The sequence below is a fragment of the Bison bison genome, unplaced genomic scaffold (assembly GCF_000754665.1).
Source record: "Bison bison bison isolate TAMUID 2011002044 unplaced genomic scaffold, Bison_UMD1.0 scf7180017864375, whole genome shotgun sequence".
Lineage (NCBI taxonomy): Eukaryota > Metazoa > Chordata > Mammalia > Artiodactyla > Bovidae > Bison > Bison bison.
In genome coordinates, this window is record NW_011494947.1 from 4566702 (window position 1) to 4588802 (window position 22101).

The 22101-nt window shown below is 50.1% G+C and overlaps 1 protein-coding gene across 6 annotated transcripts in view; it reads right to left on the bottom strand.

Annotated features, from left to right (window-relative positions):
- ODF2 (outer dense fiber of sperm tails 2) overlaps nt 1–22101 on the bottom strand; it is a 27910-nt gene continuing 5809 nt past the window's right edge. For 3 of the 6 annotated variants that reach the window (XM_010856848.1, XM_010856845.1, XM_010856850.1), the window contains 17 exons: nt 20442–20612; nt 19401–19561; nt 18545–18674; nt 17871–18002; nt 14181–14252; nt 13063–13134; nt 12813–12929; nt 11991–12176; nt 11362–11471; nt 9855–9990; nt 7460–7570; nt 7196–7300; nt 6088–6246; nt 4658–4758; nt 2854–3016; nt 2306–2431; nt 1–1900 (listed from right to left, as the gene is read on the bottom strand). In XM_010856848.1, coding sequence (XP_010855150.1) covers nt 1712–1900; nt 2306–2431; nt 2854–3016; nt 4658–4758; nt 6088–6246; nt 7196–7300; nt 7460–7570; nt 9855–9990; nt 11362–11471; nt 11991–12176; nt 12813–12929; nt 13063–13134; nt 14181–14252; nt 17871–18002; nt 18545–18674; nt 19401–19561; nt 20442–20612 — 2241 coding nt within the window. In that variant the 3' untranslated portion in view covers nt 1–1711. The remainder of the gene's footprint in view (nt 1901–2305; nt 2432–2853; nt 3017–4657; nt 4759–6087; nt 6247–7195; nt 7301–7459; nt 7571–9854; nt 9991–11361; nt 11472–11990; nt 12177–12812; nt 12930–13062; nt 13135–14180; nt 14253–17870; nt 18003–18544; nt 18675–19400; nt 19562–20441; nt 20613–22101) is intronic. The other 3 variants (XM_010856849.1, XM_010856847.1, XM_010856846.1) reach the window with 2 other exon arrangements.

Here is a 22101-nt window from a genome sequence, read left to right on the forward strand (position 1 = left end):
TTTGAAGCAATATAAACATTTTTCATTTTCACAAAATCTCTGGACTTTTTGTAATACAATATTTTACAAAGAAAAACCAAACATTGTTAGGAGAATCCCAGCCACGAAACCAAAGAGAATTCCCCACAGCATCATCGCAGATAGCAGAATCCTACACTGAAGGGCTATCATCAGCTTGATGATAATAATGATGAGTTATACAGAAGTGTATGCACATTGGTGTAAGTTTGTCAACTGTCTTTTCTTAGGAAGATCTTTCATACATTGTATGAAAATTCAAGTCTATGTTAATGATGTGAAAATAGGCTTGGTTTTATGGCAATGGTAGCTGGTAGTAGTAATTTCAGGGACCTTCCTTGGCAAAATTAAAAGCTGAAGATAAAATTTAAGAACAAAACTAACAAAAACAAATCATTGAAAGCTGTAAACTACAAATGTCTCCAAAGCTGGGGCAGGGTGGGGGGGTGCGGTTCTGGGAGTGCAATCCAGATGCCTGTGTGGGACCATTGCTTTTGGGGACACGGGGATTCTCCAGAGGTTCGGACCTGGGTTACAGTGGCTGAGAGGGAACAAGACTTGATCACCCAGAGGACAATACCATCTAGAATGGAAAGGTTAGGATTCAGCACAGAACACCAAGTGTGTTCTCTTCTCTCTGAATATGTTGTTCTTTTAAATACAGGAACATGTGAGGAGGACAAAAATAGCCCATCATCTGTCAGAAAGCAATTAACATTTAAAAAATAGCAAGACAGACACAGCCCATCTTCCTCCTAAGAGCTAAAGCCATCTGCCCTCACACACTGAGCAGCACCTTGCCATGTATCTCCTCCGGACCTTTCACAGGATCATAAAGCAAAAGCATGCAGAGGAGAAAGCACCGACCCAGTCAGAATCAAAGAGCCTAATGTTCCATGTGCCACGTCCTGAAAAAACGTTTACTGGCTCTTCTGCAGCGTCTTACTGAATCATTTTTAGAAGAGGGATCGTGTGGGTAAAGGAGACTATCCCGTGGAAACTTAAATATTGATTATAAAAGCTTTTGTAAAACATATACATTTCAAGAATAAATGCATTCCACAGACACAAACCTAGCTAAGAAAAAAATCAACGAGACTGGGATTGTACTTTTACAAGGCGAACTTGTAAAACATAAACCCTCGAGTGTCTGTAGGGAAGTGCGTGAGGGCAAGTGGCCTTGAGGAAACTTGGCCACAAGTGGGAGGGGAGCACCTTGGAGAGGACACCGTACCCATGCAATGAGGAAAGCAGCACGAGAAGGTGAGGCGCAGTGCGGACCTCTGCCTAGCAGCTCCTGCTGGTTAGGGTCAGGGAAAACCCGAGCGAGTCCTCAAATAGAAGAGAGCTGGAAAACGGTCTGGAGGGAAAGTCCAGGCCAAATATTCTCCTGAGAAACGAATGAGCCAATCACAGTGAGTTAAAACCTGACCCTAATAGTAGTAGCTTTAAGGCCTGTTGGGGTAATTAGAACTTTCCATCAGGTGATGCTATCGGAGAGGAGAGAACTAAGTGGGTTCGGCTCCATCCCCTGCTGCTCGAGGCACTTTTCTGGAGTTAGTAGCTAAGACAAGATCCTGAACATACTTCATCTCAGGGAGAGAGAGGAAAACCAACAGGCTTTCCAGATATGGCTTAGCGACACCTCCGTTGCCAAGGCATCCATCTGAGCCCCTAACCCAAGAGCAGCGGCTTAGGTGGGAGGAGACCGGGAGCGGATGGGAGAGCTGGTCAGGTAGGAAGCGTAGGGACCGTCCCCAAACACGTTGGCGTAGGACGACTTGAGGAACTGGACGTAGTTCTGCATGCTGCGGCTGGTGCTCTCCGACTGCTCCAGGCGGTCTTTCAGGTCCTGCAGGCGGCTCTGGTAGCGGCGATCAGCCTGAGAGGAGGAACGGGCCGGGGCCCAAGTGTGTGGAATGCCCAGAACAGACCACCCCTAGAGGCCAGGGGATGAGGGCTGCTAATGGGTCGCTTTCTTTCTGAAAATATTCTCAACCTGGATTGTGGTGATAACTGCACAACTCAGAATGTACTCAAAACTACTGAATTGTACAATCTGAATGAGAGAGTTTTATGGTACATGCCCTCTTAACAAAGCTGGTAATAAACAAGGGGAGGGACCTGGAATATCCTGAAGGGACGGGAAAGTGATGGGAGGAAAATAAAACCATGTCATATTCATAAAAAGAACAGAACACAGTGCCCTGCAGGCGCCAGGAAGCTCAACCTTCAACCCATACCCTTCTTGTCTGCTACCACCCCCGCTACCCCCAGACAGACTCACATCGTCCCGGCTCCGCCGCAGCTGGCTGAGCTCGGTCTTGGTCCTGCTCAGCTGGGTCTCAAGGTCCAGGATCTTGTTCTGGGCTGCTCGCTCCTTGGAGGCTGCGTGCTCCTTGGTTTGTTCCACCTGCCCAGAAAGCACAGAGGTGGGGCTGGCTTACCTGACACAGGGACACCTGGTAAAGAAGAGGCTGGACCACTCCCACTGACCGGTCTCACTGTGGAGAATTCTCTGCAGCCTCAGGGCGGGAGCTAGCTACGGAGACCACTTCTGCAAGCCTGCTTCACCTGCCCTTTGCCAACGCTCCATGAGTTACCACCTCAGATGTGGAACACCTGTCTGAGGCCCACTCTGGCAGCAATGACAGGAGCAGTTGTGAATCCAGTGCCAAGTCCTTTACAATCATTGCTCATTTGATCTTCATGATGAATCTGTGGGGGCAGGTACTACTACGATATGCCCATTTTTCAGATGAGGAGATAGGTTCAGAGAAGTTAAGCGATGTGCCCTAAGACGCAGAGCTGCTTAACAACAGATGTGAGACTGACCTGCCTCCTGGCGTCTTCAATGGCGCTCTCCAACTGCCTCGCCAGGGTTCCGCATTCCCGTGTTTTCTCCTCCAGTCGCAGCTGGGACTGGTGGATTGCCTCCTCCCTCTTGGCAATCACCTGTAGGAACTCGATATTCTGGGCACTGGTCGCCTCCAGTTTCCTAGGTGAAAGCACTCAGTCAGAGTCTGCTCGTCCCACTATGTGTCTTGTTCCACACAGCTGGGGGCTGCCAGCCACGCTGGACCGGGTTCACACCACACCAAGAATCTCCAGGGAATAACAGGAATAAATCAAAGAAATCTGCTGATCATCATGACGGCAAGGAGCTGTATGGAGAGTGGGAGAAGCAAGCACAGACTGACTGTGGGCTGTGCTGCGTACATGTAACATCACATGTGATATGGCAGCTTGCAGCTCAGGAATGTGGGTTCCATTCTGATCCCCACTTTACAAATGAAGCAACTGTGCCACGGAGAGGTGAAGTCTTTGGCTCAAGGTCACCACAGCTGGTAGGTCTGTCACCAAAACCCACGCCCACCCCCACCCCCCCCGACTTCTTCACTGCTGCCACCCTCAGCAAAGGGACTTCAGCTGGAGCACTCAACATCATTTGTGACCAGCCATGGGGCAGCAGTGACCATCTTGTGTGCACACATGGTCCCCGCTGCACTTCCAGAACACCTTCCAATCTCAGGAGTTCTTTAAGTCCTGCAACTTTGCAGCTGCATCTTTGAGGCCAGCAGAGTAAAGGTGGAGCCCAGGGGAGACCACTTGCTTAAAGTCCCTGCTGGCAGGCTGTGTGAGCCACCTGGGCCAAATGCAGCCTCCTGGGATTCCCCAAGTCTTTCATCACTGAAACGAGGGCTCCAACCCTCATGTTATGGACACTAAATGCTCGGGAGGAAGAACTTTGCAAGTCACCAGCTGTGTGCTCTTGGGCAAGTCACCTAACCTCTCCCCAAGCTCAGTTTCCTTGTATCTAAAATGGGGATAATACCAACTCATATATACTATTCTATACAGCCTGATTTTGCACACCAGGTAACGTGCTAAGCCCTTTGAGGATTATCTCGAGGAAGATACACAACAACCCCAAGAACTGGACTTCTCCCTACCTTGCTCCCTTTCTCAAGATGAGTAAACAGGGTGATGAGGTTCAAAAGGATGAAATGATTTGCTCAAGATCACAATGCAGGTAAAGTGGCCAAGTTGTGATCAAAGGCCAAAGATTCTGATTCCAAAACGTGAACTCTTTTCCTGACTGCCTCCAGTAGACAGTAAGTAACAGGGAATAGATCAGAAAGGTTTTGGGAAGGGTGACCAGGAATAAAGAGCAGAATGTGGGGGAGTGTCTCCCACTGCAGCACCTGGCCCTGCTGGTTTGCTTGGATGAAGCATGCCTTTCTGATAGGTGGTGCCTATGGGTGGCCTGATCCTTTTCTTAATTTTTCTTTTTATTTCTTGGCCACACTATGAAGCATGCAGGACCTTAGTTCCCCGAGCAGGTATCGAACCCAGGTTCCCTGCAGTGAAGCGCAGAGTCTTAACCATTGGACCACCACTGGGTGGTCTGATCTTGATCACACTGTCATGGAGCATCCCCCCTGGCCAGAGACCACCTTCCTCTCTCCCACAATGCTTACCACTGCAGTGGAAACAGCTTTTCCTCTGAGGTCTGCCTAGTACCTTCCAGGGCCTCGAGTCCCTCAAACATTTCTGCACACTGAGCCCAAAGCAGCTAAGTGGCTGAAAAGTCTCAGGTCCTAGGAAGAGGACAGAGATTGGACCAAGTGCCTCTAACCTCTCCAGTTCATCCACCTTCAGACTCAGCTGTTTATTTTCCTTCTGGGAAGCCTGATGTTTCTCTCTCGCCATCTCCAGCTTGTCCCCCTGGTGTTCGATCTAAAATGACAGGAACACAGACTGGTTTACAAAAGAACCTCCAGGTACAGCCCTCCCTTATCCCTGTGACCTGTCATCCACACCCAGGAGAGAGGCACGCTGCCCTCAGCAGGCATCCAAGTCTCAACGCACAACCTGGAGGAGAGAGGAGAGTAGGGACAGGTTAGGCCCAACCCCCGAGATCGAAGGCTCTCCCACGCTGAGAGAAGCCAGCTTCGATCCTGAATAGCCATGATGACACAGTCTGGTTCAGGAGAGGCCAGTCAGTAGGATCTGGGCAGACATAAGGCAGAAGCAGAGAGCAGGCCTAACTGGTCCACGCAACCCACTACCGAGCTTTACCAAGGATGTTGGTGGGACTGCTGATGTCATTCTCCTTAACTGGGGACCACTGCAAGCAAGGCCATAGGAAATCTATCAAGTCCTTCAGACTGGCAGGTTTGAGAAGTTATCCAGAAGACTCAGACATCCAGGCCTGAAAGGTCCTGAGTACACTCAGGTTCAAGAGTAGGCAGGTGATTTAAAATACTAAGAACATGGGCTTGGGAACCAGACAGAGCTGGCTGGCTTCCAGTCCCTGTTGAGAAGCATTAGTTCAGGAGAGTGTGACCTGTGACCTCAGGAAATGACTTCTCCCCCTCTCTGCCCTTGGCTGCTTTTTGTGAAATGGGGAAAATAAGACCCTTTGCAAAGTTACTGGGAGAATTAAATGAGAGAATGCCGGAGCACAGAGCACATGCTCAAAAAATGGCAGCTACTTCCACCGTTACTGCAAGGACGCAGGTGTAGACAGGGGAAGGGTCTCGCCCAAGGTCACAGTGCAGATGAGAAGCGTACCGTTTCTTAGACCTTGCCGGCTTGGTTCCAGGCACCCAAAGGCAGATTGCCTCTGGGAGAAAAGCAGTCCTCTGTTGGGACAGAAGCTCAGGCAAGGGGTCTATTCAGACTAGGGAAAGGCAGCTAAAGCAAGAGAAAGACGGAGACAAAGAAAACCTATGGCTTGGTGTCCGCTGGTGGCATGAGGCTTGAGGACAGCAGCAGAGCGTTGAAGGGCAAGGCCGGCGGAGACTTGGAGCACTCAGGGAGCGGCGAGAGCAGGAGGGCCCGGCAGCTCCTATAACTACAATCACTTTGTGCAAACACAAGGCATTTGGCACACCAGACTTTTATTTCACAGCACTGATGATAGCTCACTCCTTTCAGAAAGCGGCAGCCAAGAAAAAGGAAGTGGTCCTCCCTTGGGGGGGGGCGGCGCGCGCGTGCAGCTCATCTTGGTAAGCGGGCCCCTGCTCGGGCCAGTTCGTGGGACCCTTTCTGCCAGTCCCTTACCCGGCTGCGCAGGTCTGATATGATGGCTGTGAGGTCAATGTTCTTCCGCTCATAGCCCTGCAGCTGATCCTGGCACTCAGCCAGTTTAGCCTCTGTGATCTTAAGGATATCGGGCAGCTGCTGCAGGTCAGCCAGCTGGGACTGGAACTGCCTCCGTGCCTGGAGTGGGAGAGAGGAGCCCACAGTTGGGAAGGGCCTGGTGGCTGCAGCAGCCAAACAGAATCCTTGGGAGTGTGGCAAGGCCGCCCTCAGGCCCCTGGAAAGGGTCCTGCAAGGCCCACGGGCAGAAGTGCAGCCTCCCGGCAGGCCACTGAAAACATCTTAGGTGTTCTCTGGGGGGGACACATTTGGCTACTTGGTGACTGCAGCCTGCTGCTCCTTTACTCACTGAAGAATAATGGTGACCATGTAACAAACTCCAGGACCCAGGCGTTACTCCCTGAATTCATACAACTTAACACAGTAGGTGCTGCTGGCCCCACCTAAAGACTCTGAGGATCAAAGGATCACTTGCCCAAGGTCACTCAGTTAGGAACTGGCAGAGCCAGGATGCAAGTCTAGTGTAACCCAAAAGCTCCTAGGAAGGCAGTCACAACACTCTGGGTCAGAGGGAAAGCTATCACCTATCAGGTCTTCACCCATCCTTGTATTAAGGAGGAGCCTAAGGACTGCAGAGGGGCAGTAACGTGTCCAAGGATATGCAGCCAGGTACTGGCTGAGCCTGGACTCAATCTGTCTCCAAGGTCACTATTAAGATGATCTCTTTGCTTCCAGACAGCCAAGCTGTCTCTAGAATAATAATGCTTTTTGGCGGGGAAGGGGACAGGAGGCAATTTTTTGGTTGGCACAAAATTAAAACATCACAAAGAAGGCATGCAACAGGCACACCTAAGGCCTGACAGATCTGTGGATCTGAATCCACCTGAATGTTCCAAGCAGGGGAAATTTTTTTTTTTTTTAAGGAAAACCAGGATGAGAAAGAGGAATAACGAGGAAGCAGGAGAGAGAAGAGATGAGAAGCACATCGGAGAGCGTCAAGGACAGACAGAGGGACAGACTGCAGGCCCGGGACTGGGGAGGGGAAGAAGGCGAGCACAGGGAGCAATACCGCTTCAATCTCTTTGTTCATCTCATCTTTAAGGATCTTGTTCTCTTTGTCACAGCGTTCCAGCTGGGCAGCCACTTCATCAGCCTCCAGTCTGGTCTTCATCACCTGGGAACCAACAAAGCATTGGGCCATCTTGGGCAGAGCCAAGTTTTGGTGAAAAAAAAACAAACAGACACCTTTTTGGGGGGAGGCCTTGGGGTGAACCTCCCTCCATAGCAGGAGGCGCTGCTGCCCTGGCAGGGCCGCTGACACCGGACAGCCTACCTGACTCTTATAGTTGTCAATCATTCCCTCATAGTTCTTAACTGATGCCTTCAGCTGCTGGACCTCGATGTGCGCCTGGTTGAGCTTGTCCTCCATTGGGGCGAAGCTAGCCTAGAAGGGAACCAGATCAAGGTTAACCGGCTAGTGGGTAACCAGCAGGAAAGGTCCTGGAGCAGGTGGCCAAACCAAGCCCTGACTCCTACTCTGAGGGGCTGGCAAAGGGAAGCCCCACCTACTCGACCCCTGCCAGCAGGTTTCCTCAGAGAGGCACCAAGGCAGGGCTTCCCAATATGACCAACTCAAGTGAAGACAGATGAAAATAAGAGATTCCCGTGTTTTTCTGTTCTTATCACAAAAGCAATGCATTATTGGGAATTCCTTGGCAGTCCCATGGTTAGGATTCAGCACTTTCACTCCTGGGAGCCAGGATTTGATCTTTAGGAAACTAAGATCCGAATGCCTCAGGGCATGACCAAAATAAAGAAAAAAATGAGAAAAAGGCAACATATTATCATTAAAGAAAATGGAGATAAAACCCAGAAAAACAAATCATGATTCCTTAGTATATGGCTATATATTGATAGCTGTGTAGATATTTTATTTTTTCCAGTAAGCATTGGATTATATTATATCCAGTGCTTTGCAACAAACTCTTCAATTAACAAGTATGTTGAGAACTACTTCTCTCATCAATAAATGCTCACCTTAGCAGATGGGACAAAATAAAGTCATGGTATCTCAATAAAATAATAAGCACTCATTTAAAAGAAAGAAAGCAAAAGAAAAAAAAGATATCCATGAAATGTGGTTGAGTGGGAAAATCAAGCTGCAGAATAACAGATGGAAGGATGAATGTGCATATGTTTGAATATGCAGGTTACTATCAGAGTAAAAAAACTGGAATAAATGTACATATACAGGTAACAGAGACCTTCAGTTCTGCCATCACATTTCTGTGATGTTTTCAACTTTCATATAAGCATATTTTACCTCTGTAATTATGATTGCCTTTGTAATTAATGTCTGGGAAAATATACTTCTACAAACATTCTGAAGAGCCACACTGTATCTCACCACACAGACATAGCGGCCTTCAAATAATACCCTAGTTAACTGTCAGGCGTGGGCTTGTCTGTCACTTGTCCAACACTTGCACGGCAACCAGTGACACGAGCGCTCTCCCACCTTTTTAAAATGAAAAAGACGGACACCACCAAGCGCTGCTGCGGAGACACGGAGCACGTTTCTCACACGCCCGATAAGCCTGGAGACCTGTACACCCAGCTTTACTGTTCGCGGGCACCTACCGAAGGTCACCGTACCACCTACTGACCGAGCATTTCTACTTCAAGGTATAGGAAGCTGTACCGCCGGACATCCATCGACAGCAGAATGGACAAGCGTGTCGTGGTATAATTCCTACAATGGCACAATGCACGGCACAGAGACGGATGCACCACCACACACGACGTGGATAACTTCCACAAACAGAACGCCAAGGAAAAGCCACAAGGGCCAGGCTCAGAGTTCAAAACCAGGCCAACTCATCTGGAGTGACAGAGTCAGGACAACCATTCCGTTAGCAGCGGATGTTTGTAACTAGGTGAGGTCACCGGGGTGGCTGGCTTTAAGGTTCCATCAGGGTGACTGGTGGACAAAGTACGTCTGTTTTGTGTACCTTTCTATATTATACTTCCTTAAATCTATCTATCTTAACAAAAATCAGTAAAAAAAAAAAAAAAAAAAAGACACTATTGCCCAGATCAGTTAAAAAGCAAGATCAAACCTGGCTCTGCAATGTCAACCTCTGTTCGCTGCCTCTCACCACCGGGTTGCTGGAGGGTGTAAAGTGAGTGGTTAAAAGCTAGTGGTTACAGCCCCAGAGTCAGACTGAAGTTCAAATCCAAACTCCCAATACTTCCAAGGGCAGACTCTTGGCAAGAAACTTAAACTTGCTCTAAGCAGTCTCCTTATTCTAGAAAATGGAGTAATTATCACATTATTGGGAGGTTACAGTGAGAGTGAATGCAAGTGGATGGTCCCAGCAGTGCGCCAGGAGCATCAGTGTTAACTTCAAGGTCAGATCGACCTCACATGCATGGGCTGAATGTCACGTGGGGCACTTCACCCGCCTCACCCTCCACGCAGGACCTCACTTCCTCCCCCTAAGGAAACTGCAGCGACAGCGAGGCAGACATCCTGTTCGGGTCCTGCAACTCCACAAGGTTTGGTCAGGACTTGAATCTGGGTCTCCCCGACTCCAGAGGAAGCCCTCTTAGCCCACTGCTGCCTCCAGGCCCTTGGGAGGCCCCGGCGGTCATCTCTGGGCCCAACCAGGAGTGCCCAGCCATCTGCTCTCTACCCGAATGTCCCGGGCCTGGCTCTCACGACCCACCTTCAGCCTCTCGTTCTCTAGTTTGAACGCGGAATACTCGGCGGTCTGCCGATGGAGTCTCTCCACCAGGCTGTCCCGGTCTTCCCGCATCTTCTCCTCCAAGGTCTGTTGTTGGTTTACGAGATCTGTCACCCGGCTGGAAGGTCACAAAGCGAAAGCAGACACAATCAAGCCCGCGGGCTATGAGCAGCCTGCGTCTTTGTGTGGAGTGGGGCCTGGGCTTCCTTCCCAGGTCACCCATGTCCCTCCTCTCCTTGGCACCCGGCCTGCTCCCAGTCTCCACTGCGAAGGGCAGCTGCCCCGCGTTGGCACCCATGGCGTTCCCAGGTAGCCCGCTTTCATACAATAGCCTTTAAGATCTACCTCCCTTACCACCCACCTCCCAGAAGCCTTCTCTGTTCTAATCGTCCCACAAGGCTGAGACACTGTCTGAAGACAAGGGCCACGGGTGAAGTCCCTTCCCAGCTCCCCAAAGTAGTTCCTGATCTCTTAGCCCATCAGGAACTGAAGTCAGGACAGAACTCCCAGGCTCAGAGGTCAGGGGTGCCCGCAGGCATCCATCTCCCTCACACACACATCGCACTGGGGTTCCATCTCCCCTGGGTGAGGGCAGGTGCCACAAAGCAGTAAAAAGGCACACGGCTCCTTTTTTTTTGAGTATTGAGAAATTAGAGTTCGTCATTCAGCAAATGTTTTGCAAGTACTAACTAGGCCCAAGCAAACGCATTCTATTGCTTCACCAGCAAACGCCAGCTCAACTTGAAAAGCCCAGTTCAGACATCCCACCTCAGGACATGTCTTCCGTGATCCCTTTCATCTGTACCTCAGATCCTTCTGCCCTAACTATCCATTTTTTCCCACTAGATGGAGAATCCCAAGGGTAGTGCCCGGCATAAGTGCAGTACAGGGTTAACACCATGGGGAAGGCAATGCATTTGTTTTTTAACTGCTGTAACCTTAAAGGTCAATACACAGCCTGGTACATAGTAGCTGCTCAATAAACAAATGAATGAACACATGAATTCGGCTGAGCCGGAGAATGGTCACTGTTGATAGTCCACCAGTGACGAGGAAGGTGTGTTCAGTCACCTTCAACTTAAGGCCACTTGTGCCCCCTACTCCCAGGCCGTACCTCTGACCTACTGACTGGCAGACAAAGAGAAGCTGAGAGAAGACAGGGTGAAGGCAGAAACCAGCTGCCCTGTCCCCCAAGAACTGGAAGGAGGACACCACTGAGGCTGGGCTTGTTTCCCTGCTGTGCAGGTTAGGGCCCCGCTCTGGCCCAGGTTTGAGCAGAGAAGGCCCCTCCATAGTGCCCACCAGGGGGCAGGACCCTGGGACAGGGCTGGAACCAGGGCCTACCTCGGCCAGTCCACTGCAGCCCTGGACCAGAGGAGACCAGATGGCACCCGTGTGGCCCACGCGAGCTGCCTCAGATGCCTGGCACCATGCACCGGCTCACCCCCTCCTCCACTTGGCCCCATGCCCTCTCCTCACACAGACATACTCGTTCAGGACAATAATTTCCAGCTCAAGGTCTCCTTTGTCTTTTACAACTTGGTTATAGCGGCTCCTCCATGACTCCAGAGTGGATAAAGCTTCAGCAACATAAAGATCCTGGGAATAGGGGACAGTAGACAGGGTCCATCGGTCAGGTGTCAGCACTGAGGCCAAGGGAGCTGAGGGTCATCCCAGGCCACACCCCTCACCCTGATAACATAAACCCCCTCCTGCAATTCCTTTCTAGAAGCACTGAGACTAAAGCAGGAGCCAGATGCTACTTTTCCGTTTCCAGCATCACATGCACCCTGACTGCAAATCCATAACCATCACTCCCACCTGTGATACTGATGCGGTTAGAATGTCCCACAAACCCTCCACTTGTCTCCAGCCAGCCGCCCTCCCCCATCACCACCCTTTTAGCTGTTAACTCCCTGACTGCCTCTTCTTCCTCCAGCCAGCCACCCGTCCTCCCAGCTCATTCACCCTCTCCACTGCCATCTATTTCTCCATTTGCCTGCCCAGCCACCTCTCTTGAGCTTTTCACCTCCACCTGCCCATCCACTCCTCGCCTATCCACCGCCCCACCCCTCCTTCCCTTCCTCGTCGGCCTGCCCTCCTCGGGGAGGCCGCTACCTTGTCGGCAAGTTGCACGTGCAGCTGCTCAGCATACTCCTCGCTCTTCTCGGCTCTCTCTTTTTGGGCTCGGATGGCTTTCTTCAAGGACTCTTTGTCTCGTTCTCCCTTCTGCTTCAGTTCCTTCAGCTGCTCCATGATGGCCTCCACTTCCGCCTTGTGCTGGTTCCCGCTGCGCTCCAGGTTCTGGGAGACAGGGACAACGGTGGAGGAGAGACAGAGGAGAGAGACGAGAAGTCCGGGGCAGGGTGAGGGGGGGTGGGGAGGCAGCAAAAAGGAGGAATGAGGAACAGAGAAATCAGGTCAACTGTGTGGGAGGCGATGCAGACCAGAGATGTGAGGGCCCTGCCCAGTTTCCCACAGCACCTCTCCCATTACGGAACCCACTGGTTCTTAGTGTTAAGATAGAACTCTATCTTAACATCCTGGCATCCTTCCCTGAACTACCAGTACAGTAGTCAGAGATATTCCTCAGTTACTCAGCAGAGCTGTGACCTTAGAGGGTCCCTGGCTCAAAGACGTCAGCCCCCCGCCAACTCTCTACCCACCCCATGGGTAGTTAGGAGAACTGGAGGCCTAAGGGATTAAGTGATTGGCTCAGAAGCATGGCACCCAACTGGTCACTGCTGGGAAGAACACCCAAACCCCTGCTCTTGCCCCTGGCCCAGAGTATCCCTTGCCACTGGCTCAGAGTGCTTTGGCAGCAGTGCCCCCTAAACCTTTGGGGGCAAATCCTGAACATGAGCACCTTGGCCAGGCCATGGCCCCTGGACCGCCAGGCACTGCCCTCTCCCTTTCCCATCAGTGGGGCCAAGCAGGTACCTTGATCTGCATACACAGGCGACTGTTCTCTGCCTCTTTGCACCGAAGCTGTGCTTGCAAATGCCCCCGCATGGTCTCCATGGACTTGGAAAGCTCAGATGCTGTCTTTGCTTGAGCCTTTGGAGAGACGGAGAAAGTGACAGAGCCAGGATTTGAACCCAGCTCTGCGATTCCAGAGCGCACTCTACCCACGACCTGGGAGAGGGCACTCTCCCAGCCCATACGGAGGAGCGACTGTCGGGGATGGTACCTTCTCACATTGTATTTCCTGGAGGAGCTCTTCCACCTCCTTGTCTTTGTCTTGCAGCAGTAATAGCAGGCGCTGGGGAGAACAGACTGTCATGAGCTCCCTGGGAAGGGAGAGGAGGCTCGGCCCAGGGAGGACAAAACTCCTGTGAGTGCCTGGCCACTGGGCTCAAGTCCCAGAGACACTGGCCCATGTCACAGAGATCTGAGCAGGAAGCACCTAACATCTGTATCACAATTTTTTTTATAACAATTTAAAATAATGTTAACTGTGGGAAATACTGACACACCAAAAAAACACTAAGGAATGCCCACAATCTCCCACCCAGAGATAACCACTGTTAACACAGATTAAAAAGCCAAATACATATTTTGCTGTATAACCACGTTTACCATAGTGTGATTAAATATGTATCTTTGGTAAAGCACCTTAGTATTTCCATTTTCTGATGTATCATAATTTGACAAGGCTCTTGAACTGGGAATGCACGTTCAGGCATCATCACCATGACTGCCGAATCCTAGTGATGTTCAGCCAGGCACCACGGCTAAACCTTGGGAATCATGGTCTCTATTTCTCTCTCTCAGAACCTCACAACAGACATTAATACATCTAACGCTCCAGAAAGTCTTGAAGTTAAGCAGCTTGTTGAATGAGCCATTCGGGCTGGTCAGTATTTTCCCATATTTATTTGGCCATGTATCACTTCCCCCCTCTTTTGTTTCTTATACCCATTAACACTTGAGGAACTCAAGGTTCCATGGAACAGACTTTGGAAGGTGATGCCTTGGCAGAGATTCCTTGGGAGAACTGGAATTTGGGGGTCAACAGGTCTACACCGTAATACAAATGAGGAAATGCAGAGAACAAACTGATGGCTTACAAATCCATCACCATCCCTCAGGCTAGCGTCCAACTTGGTGATTCAAGCTCTCAAGTGAGCAGCTAGACAAGCCCGGTGGAAAAGGAGGGATGAGAATATCTGCTTCATATTTTTTACAGATTTGAAACTAAGACCCCCCAAAAAAATCAGAGTAGGGCTCCAGCCCTTCTGCAGCCGCTCAGCACCTCTATGCTGTCGCCTATACCCGCTCTGGCCGGCAGGGGGCGCTGTGTGTTACCGCTTTCTCAGAGTCCGCCTCTGCCAGCCGTTTCAGCAGTGTCCCTTGTTGCTCCATCAATCTTTCAGAATCCTTTAAGGGAAGGCGGGAAAAGCCAACTCGTTAACCAATAAACTGAGAGGTCTGCTTCCTCTAGATCGTATTCCTGTCCTGAAAATTATGTTTCTCATGAGGGAAGTAATGAATTATATACTCATAATAAAATACTTAATGAACCCCTTATCCCCACCTCCAAACCCAGCCCTACAGTGGCGAGTTTGGTGACTGTCCTGCCCATCCTTCCTCTCTGCCCTTACACAGAGCTACACCTAGAGAACCAGCTTTTGGGAGGTGAGGGGTGGGGAGGGATTAATGTGTAATTTTACCAAAATGATACCATACTGTAATTCTGTCTACAACTGGATTTTTAAAAAAATCTTTATTGAGATAGAAATTCAGATATAGGTCATCCATTTAAAATGTACAATTCAATAGTTTTTGGTATATTTGGTAAAATGTAACAAACTTTGCCACCATTTTCAAGTGTAAAACTCAGTGGTGTATGGTACATTTACAATGTTGAGTAACCATCACTACCATCTGAAAGAGAAAAGTAAAAGTATTAGTCGCTCAGTCATGTCCGACTCTTCGCGACCCTATGGACTGCAGCCTGCCAGGCTCCTCTGTCCATGGAATTCTACAGGCAAGAATACTGGAGTGGCCATGCCCTCCTCCAGGGGATCTTCCCAACCCAGATCTCCTAAATTGCAGGAGGATTCTTTACTGTCTGAGCCACCAGGGTAGACCCACTACTCTCTAGTTTCACAATTTTTTCATCACCTAAAAGGAAACCCGCACCTGTCAAGCAGTCTCCATTTTCTCTTCCTCCCTGCCCCCAGCAACCCCCGATCTGTTCTTTTGTGTGTAGGGGTGTGGTGGGGTGGCATGCCACACAACTTGTAGGATCTTAGTTCCTCGGCCAGGGACTGAACCTGGGCCCTGGCAGTGAAAGTGCCAAGTCCTAACCACTAGACCGCCACGGAATTCCCCAACCTCTATAATCTGCTTTCTGTCTCTAAAATGCAGTGGTATTTCTTTTTTGTTTTTGTTGTTTCTTCTTTTTTTTTGCAGTGGTATTTCTAACCTCTCCCCATAACTTTTGGGCAATAAGGTGGCTCCTGGGTTTTGCAACTGTAAATACTGCAGCAATAGACACGTTGAGCATATACCACAGTGTCTCCTCAGGACTGACACAAAGAGTAAGAATGGCTGGGCCAGAAGGTTTGTGATTTGTGACAGCTGACATGCCCTGCAAAATGCCTGCACTGACTCACACGGCTTCAAGCAGGACGTGAGCACACCGGGCAGTAGCCAGCCTCTACCTCTTGCCAGTCTTGCCAGCATGAACCCTTCTGTTAATTCACACTTCCCTAATTACTAAATAACTCTCATGCTTATTTAGCCACTTAGGCTTCCCCTTCCCCAGCCTGCCTGCTCACACCCTTGCCCACTTTCTCACTGGGCTGTGTCTTTGTGAACCATCTCTATTCTTCCTCCCAGGCACCCGAACAAAGTACCCCAAGCAGAAGGCTCACTCCTCTTTCTGTTTCAGTCCCTCAGTTCACCCTCATGGACCAAGAGAAAAGGGCTCCCCAGTCCCAAAATTTCCTGAGGACCCAGGAACTGAAAGAAGACAGCACTGTGGTTTCTCCAGCAACAAGAGGCAAAGAACACAGGACAAAAGCCTGGACCGGGGATCCAAAGCCTGCAGCTGATCACTGTAGGATAGGCCATGACGCCCTCTGAGCCTCCGGGGGACGCTACATAGACTAACACATGACCACAGCAAATCCCCCACCCTATGGAGCCAGGCACTGTCACCACGCCCATTTCACGGACCAAAAGACTGAGGCTGGGAGAAGTGAAGTCAGCTGCCTGAGATCACACAGTCAGAAACGGCAGAGCTGGGCCCGAAGCCAAAGGACTCCAGAGCCGGAACACTGCCCCCACCGCTCTGAGCACTCCCCAGGAAGCACTGAGATGGGGGTGCAGTCCCGAGGGCCACACAGGCAGGAGGAGGTGAGCGCCGAGATAGAACTGGGGACACCTGCTATGGTGGGAGTTTAAATTAGCTGACCCTTCACCTCCAACTGGAGAATCTGGGCTTCCAGGCTGGTATAATAGAAGGTAAGAAGGCAAAAAGGGGAAAAAATTGGTAGGAAGAGGTTTTCTGAAAGCCCCTCCAGTCCCAGGACAAGCAGTAGCATCAGCCACCATTTATCAAGCACCCACCGTGTGCCGGGAGTATGCACAATCCTTGTCCAGGTAACATCTCTAAATCTCTTACCACCCCATGTGAAAGATGCTATTCCCATTTTATAGGTGGGAAAACTGAGGCCCAGAGAGGTTAAAAATCACGCCCCATGAACACTGAACCAGAAATGAGACAGAAATATTTTAAGAGGATAATTTAGCTGTAGCTAGTAAAAGTCGTAGAAATATATTCTGGAAACTCTCATGTTTCCTGTACACCAGGAATAGTCCAGACGAGTGTGCAAAATAACACTCACTGCTTGTGAACGCAAACAACTAAAAATTGTCTCCATCAACGGAAGGGTGAGTAAGTAAGTTGTGGTGCTGTCATAAAACAGAATAGAGCAGGGAAAATGAACCACCTTAGGTTTCAAGTTTAAAAATGGATAGATCTCATAAAAGCATTGACTGAAAAAAGCAAACTCAGAAGAATACATATGGAACAATATCATTTATGTCAAGTTTGAGAACATGCTAAACTATACCGTAGGTTGCCTGAGGATGCATACCCAAGAGAAAAACTATCGGATCGCAGATAAAGTTCCCCGCTGATGGGAGGGAGACGAGGTTATTGACAAAGGAGACCTAGAGGGATTCAGCCATGTGGACAAGGTTTTGTTTGGAAAGTTGGATAGCAGGTACACTATCATTTTAAACGTTAATTTTCTAAATAAAAACAAAGGAAGTTGACACTGCTTCTTAAAAAAAGACGGTAAACTAAGAAAAACAGGGACTTCCCTGGCAGTTCAGTGGTTGGGACTCTGAGCTTCCTCGGCAGGGGGTATGGGTTTGATCCCTGGTCAGGGGTCTAGGATCCCACAAACTGCACGAGGCAGCGAAAAAAAAAAACAAACCCTAAAGAAGCAAACAAACAAAATCTAAGAAAAATACCATCTCGTCAGGACTGGCATTTTGAGACTCCAGGTACCCCTTTGGGTTGAACCAAATGGGAAGAGAGCTGTTTATACTCTCAATCTTTTCAGAATCATTTGCTAACATAAAATATATTTCAGAGACCATTTTTTTTTTAAGAAAACAAAGTGATATCATACAATGTATCTGCCAGCCATTAAGCCTCCTACTTTCCTAAAACTCAGGTCTCCTCCCATGCCTGCTTTGCCACACGAACCCTGGGATGGGCTAAAACCCCTCCCTGACTCCCCGCTGCCCTTCTGACTTCCAAGGTCCTTCTTGTACTGCCAGGCCCACTTCAAAAAGGAAGCCAGCCTGTCTACCAGACGCCCGGCATTTCATATGATTGATTTCAGCCAATTGTCCTATGACCCCTCAGGTCAGGCAGGCACCGAGAATATTTTCTTTTTAAAGACAGGAGCCTGCAGGGCTGGAAGGGCCCAGGTTCTGCATGGGAGCCTGGGTGGGGCGGGGGCTGCTGCTCACCTCTTTGCAGTGTTGTTCCCTCAGCAGGTCTCGGAGAGTGCGGTTGGTCTCTTCAAATGTGCTCAGCTTCTGCAGGAGAAGTTCTTTCTGCCTCGTTAGGGTGTTGATGTCCGAGCAGGTCATCTGTTTCTCCTGGAAGACAGGAGGCAGTCTTGCCAGGCACAAGGGGAGAATGGAAGAGCTGGCACAAGGAGTTTCCATGGGGAACTTAGGAGTCCCTGGTGCCAGGAAGCCTGGGCAAGAAGAGCTGGGCAAAGGCAGCTGCTGGAGGAAGACCAGGAGGGATGGGCTGGAGCTGAGCCTGCCGACAGTGCCAGGTGGAAAAAGGGGCCGGAGAGTTCAGTGTGGGTGAGCGCAGTTACGGCAGGCTTCCTGGAAGAGGTGCACTTCCTGGACGATACACTTGGTGCCTGATACTTGCAGGAATCAGATGCCTGGATTTACTGTGATCCCAGGAGACCCATGATGACATCTCCTCGGAGGCCCCAGCTACCAAAGGTCATCTTTGAGGGTCAGGCCCCAAAAGTGAGAAGAGGGGAGGGGGTGCTGAGGAGTTAAGAGTGCCCTTCCCTGGCCTGAAGATGTCATAAAGTCAGCATGATGACCGCGTGGCCCCTCCAAGTGGCCCCTCTCTGGGCCCAGGCCCGGGCTGGGCGGCTCTGGCGGCCGCTTACCGATTTCAGTTTCCCGATGGTATCCTTCAGGGCCATGACTTGTTTGGCGGCAGCAGCCCCGTCCATTTCAGCCTCCACCAGCTTGGACATGAGGCACTCCTTCTCCTGCTGGAGGTGTTTTTTCTGCAGCCTGGGGCCAGAAAGAACAGGACCCTGTGAGCCGCCCCCCAGGGCCCTGCCCACCTGACACTCCGAGGCTCGCCTCACAATGCCCTGCGAGCCTCATCTCCTGGTCAGGGCACAGGAGTGGGGGAGGGGGCGGGATGGCCCTCCAGGCCTGCGTGGCCTTCTGCAAGGAAATGCGGTCCCCAGAGCAGGGCCTCCACACCGGTGACGTGCTGCCACCTGCTGGTCTCTCAGAAACCAGTGTCACCGCAGCCCCCGGCCACTGCCAAGGCCACCTAGCCACCATCTTCAGACCCACTTCTGAGCTCTCCCCTCCACTCTCCCCACGTCTGGTCACACCGCTCCCTTGCTTCCAACACCCTTCAGTGGCTCCCAAGCGCCCTCAATGCAGATGCCTCCAAGTGGGCACCGAGAGCGCCCGCCAACCTCTGTGGCAGCCCTGCCCTTGGTGCACCCTGTTCCCCTCGCCCTGGCCCGCTTTTTTCACTTCTCAGTCACAGACTCTTCCCACCTTGGGGCCTTCCTGAGACACGATCCTGCGACCAGCCGTGTCTTCTGCCCCTGCACCCACCTGCCTGGCTCCTAGCTGTCCTGCGGGACTCCTGTTTTTTTTTCCAGAAAGGTCTCCCCGATACCCTCCCCCACTGCACTCTGCGGGGAACCAGGAGTGCTTTAGTGACCCGGGGACCGGGCTGGCGTGCGGGCAGGCGCCCAGGGCAGGGCCGCTCACATGGTGTAGTCCTTCTCCTCCTTGATGCGCTCGATGTTGTGCCGCAGCACCGTGTTCTCGTGCTCGGTCTCGGCCAGCTCTTGGGCCACCTCCTCCAGCTCCTCCTTCCGCTCCTCCAGGAACCTTTTGGCCATCTGGCGCTCTCCCTTCTGCATCTTGACCTGTGTGGGGGCACGCAGCCAGGGCCCACTGAGGGGATGCAGCCCTTCCCCGCATCTCAAGGCCCGTCGCTCAGGACCAAGGCAGGGCACCTTGGACTGAGTGCTCAAGTGTCATGGTAGGGGGTGGGGGTGGGGGTCCTCTGGGAGCAGCTCAGTCAGGCGTCACAAAGACCCTGGGCGGTCACTGTTCCTCTCATCTTGAAACTGAGGAAATGGAGGGGGCGGTGCCTGGGTGACTTTCTGCTTGGGCACGGAGCCAGGATACCAACGGTGGTTTGGCTGGCACACCACCAGAGGAGGTGTCACCAAAAGGCCCCTGCCCTGCAGGCTGTGGAGGAAGGCGGGCCTGTTGCCAGGCAGCCACCAGCCCCAGGTTCTCTGGGGAGGGCCCGGGGGTCCTGGGCGTAGGGGGCGACCAAGGACACAGGCCCCACAGGCAGCCACAGCCTGGAGTCCACGGCCACGTCTCCCCAGAGACACAGCCCAGAAACTGAGGACAAACTTCCTCCGCCTCTCTGGGGCATTGCTTCATTTTTTTTAAACTTCTGCATAAAAATGGAAAACAGAGGCCCTAGAGTTCCAGTCATTTCATCTCCAAAACAGGGACAATAATACCATCGACTTCATTTACTGTTCCAAAAAAAAAAAAATCAAACCAGGCCATCCATACAGAGCCCCTGGCAAGGTCAGGGCCAGGCCCAGGCCCGGGCTAAATGCTTGATGGAGAGGAATCCCAGGTTGCCCTGACTGCCCCCCACAAGGGCCTCTGAAACCCTGGGAGGCCGCAGAGGCAGCTGGAAGGGGGTGTCCACCAGGACCCCACCTGACAGGTCTCCAGCGGCCTCGGGACACTAGTCAGTCCAGCCCCTACCTCCCTCACCTCAGACTTGAGACAACCAACCGCGTTCATTAAACTGTCAATCTTCTTATCATAACGGTTCATTTTACAGTGGCCGGAGTCGTCATCTTCTGTAGAGAGGTCACTTAACCGCATCACGGAGACCAGCTTTTCTGAGGATGGTGGCGTGATCTCCAGGCAGTGAGGTGGATTCTGATGTAGAGGAGGGAGAAATACACGCACTCACAAGGCAGAACTGCAGCCCCTGGTCCCACCAGCCCCGACTGTCCGCTGGGCAGGAAGAGCGAAAACCGCTAAAGGGCAACCACGGGGACCCAGAGGAAAGGACACACCAACCTTCTTGGCGGAACGTTATCTCATTACCTACCCTCGTTTAAATGATGTTTCTGAAGCTCTTCTAATATAGAAATAAAAAGCCTGTGTTACAGTGTCAAGTTTAAAATGAAGGACATAACAAATTGGCAAAAACGGTGATTCCCAAAGCTGGCAAGAGTCTAGGGCAGGAGATACTCTCAAACACCCGGGTAGACATGAAATACGCCAAGTGTTTTAAATGAATATGACTACATGATAGTGGATAACTGAAAAGGCACACAAAGCTTCTCTAACAGGTATTTTAAGGACAAGTGGAGATCTGAATTTTGACCCAACACTATATGATTAATATATGAAGTTGGGAAAAAAAGATAGAAATGAAGTTTTCAGGATTAATCATTGTTATTTTGGCACAGAGAAAATGGTATTAGAAAAGCATACAGACTAATTTAGGGTTAAAATAGTGTGTCTGGAAAATATTTACTTAAATATATCACAGAAAAAAATATTTTTAAAAAATGCGTGTGCCCCTCGGAGAAGTTTATGTAAAGCTGAGTAAGACCTTTGAGACTTCAAAAAGAAATTCTAATCTAGGGGCCAGCATTTCCATGGGGTTTTGATACATTGAACTTTTTTGACTCTCTCATTCTATACATTTATTCCAGTGCATTAAGTTATTGCTACTTGTCACTATTTGCAGTTTTTTGCTTCTCTTAAGCTAAGGTGGTTAAACTTCTGTGCCAATTTCTAGGGCAAGATGATGGCTATCAGGAATAAAAGGATGTGTTTTACAAGCGTGTAGCTGGTCATGTCAAATAAGTAAGACACATAGGGTGCAATTTTAAAATGTATGTGCTCTGTATCCCAATACACTGTATTTTGAGGGATTTATCAAGAATAACTAAAAATGTGAATCAATATTTAAATTCAAGATAGGATATAGATAAATGTACAAGAAGATAGTACAGGTCGAAAACTTCACAGTACACAAATGCACACACAATGGAATAAGCCTTAACAAAATAATGAACAATGTAAACACAGTCAAAATATGAGGGAAAAAAGGTTGTTCAATAAGTAAAATATAATCCCACTGCTACAAAAATCAGAAGAACGAGTATAGTCACAAAAAAAGATCCAGAAAGCTGGCACCTAAAGTTACAGGGGTCTTTTCAGGGTGGTGGAATTACAGGTCTTTTTTACTTTCTTCCCTGGGCTAATTTTGATTTTCTGATTTTTCAACAATGACTGTGCATTGCTTTTATAAGAAAAAATGTTATTCTTAATCTATAAAAGGAGGACAATAGGAAAATATATAGATAGTATGATTATAATTGAAAAAAAGAAAAAACTCTACATCAGAAAA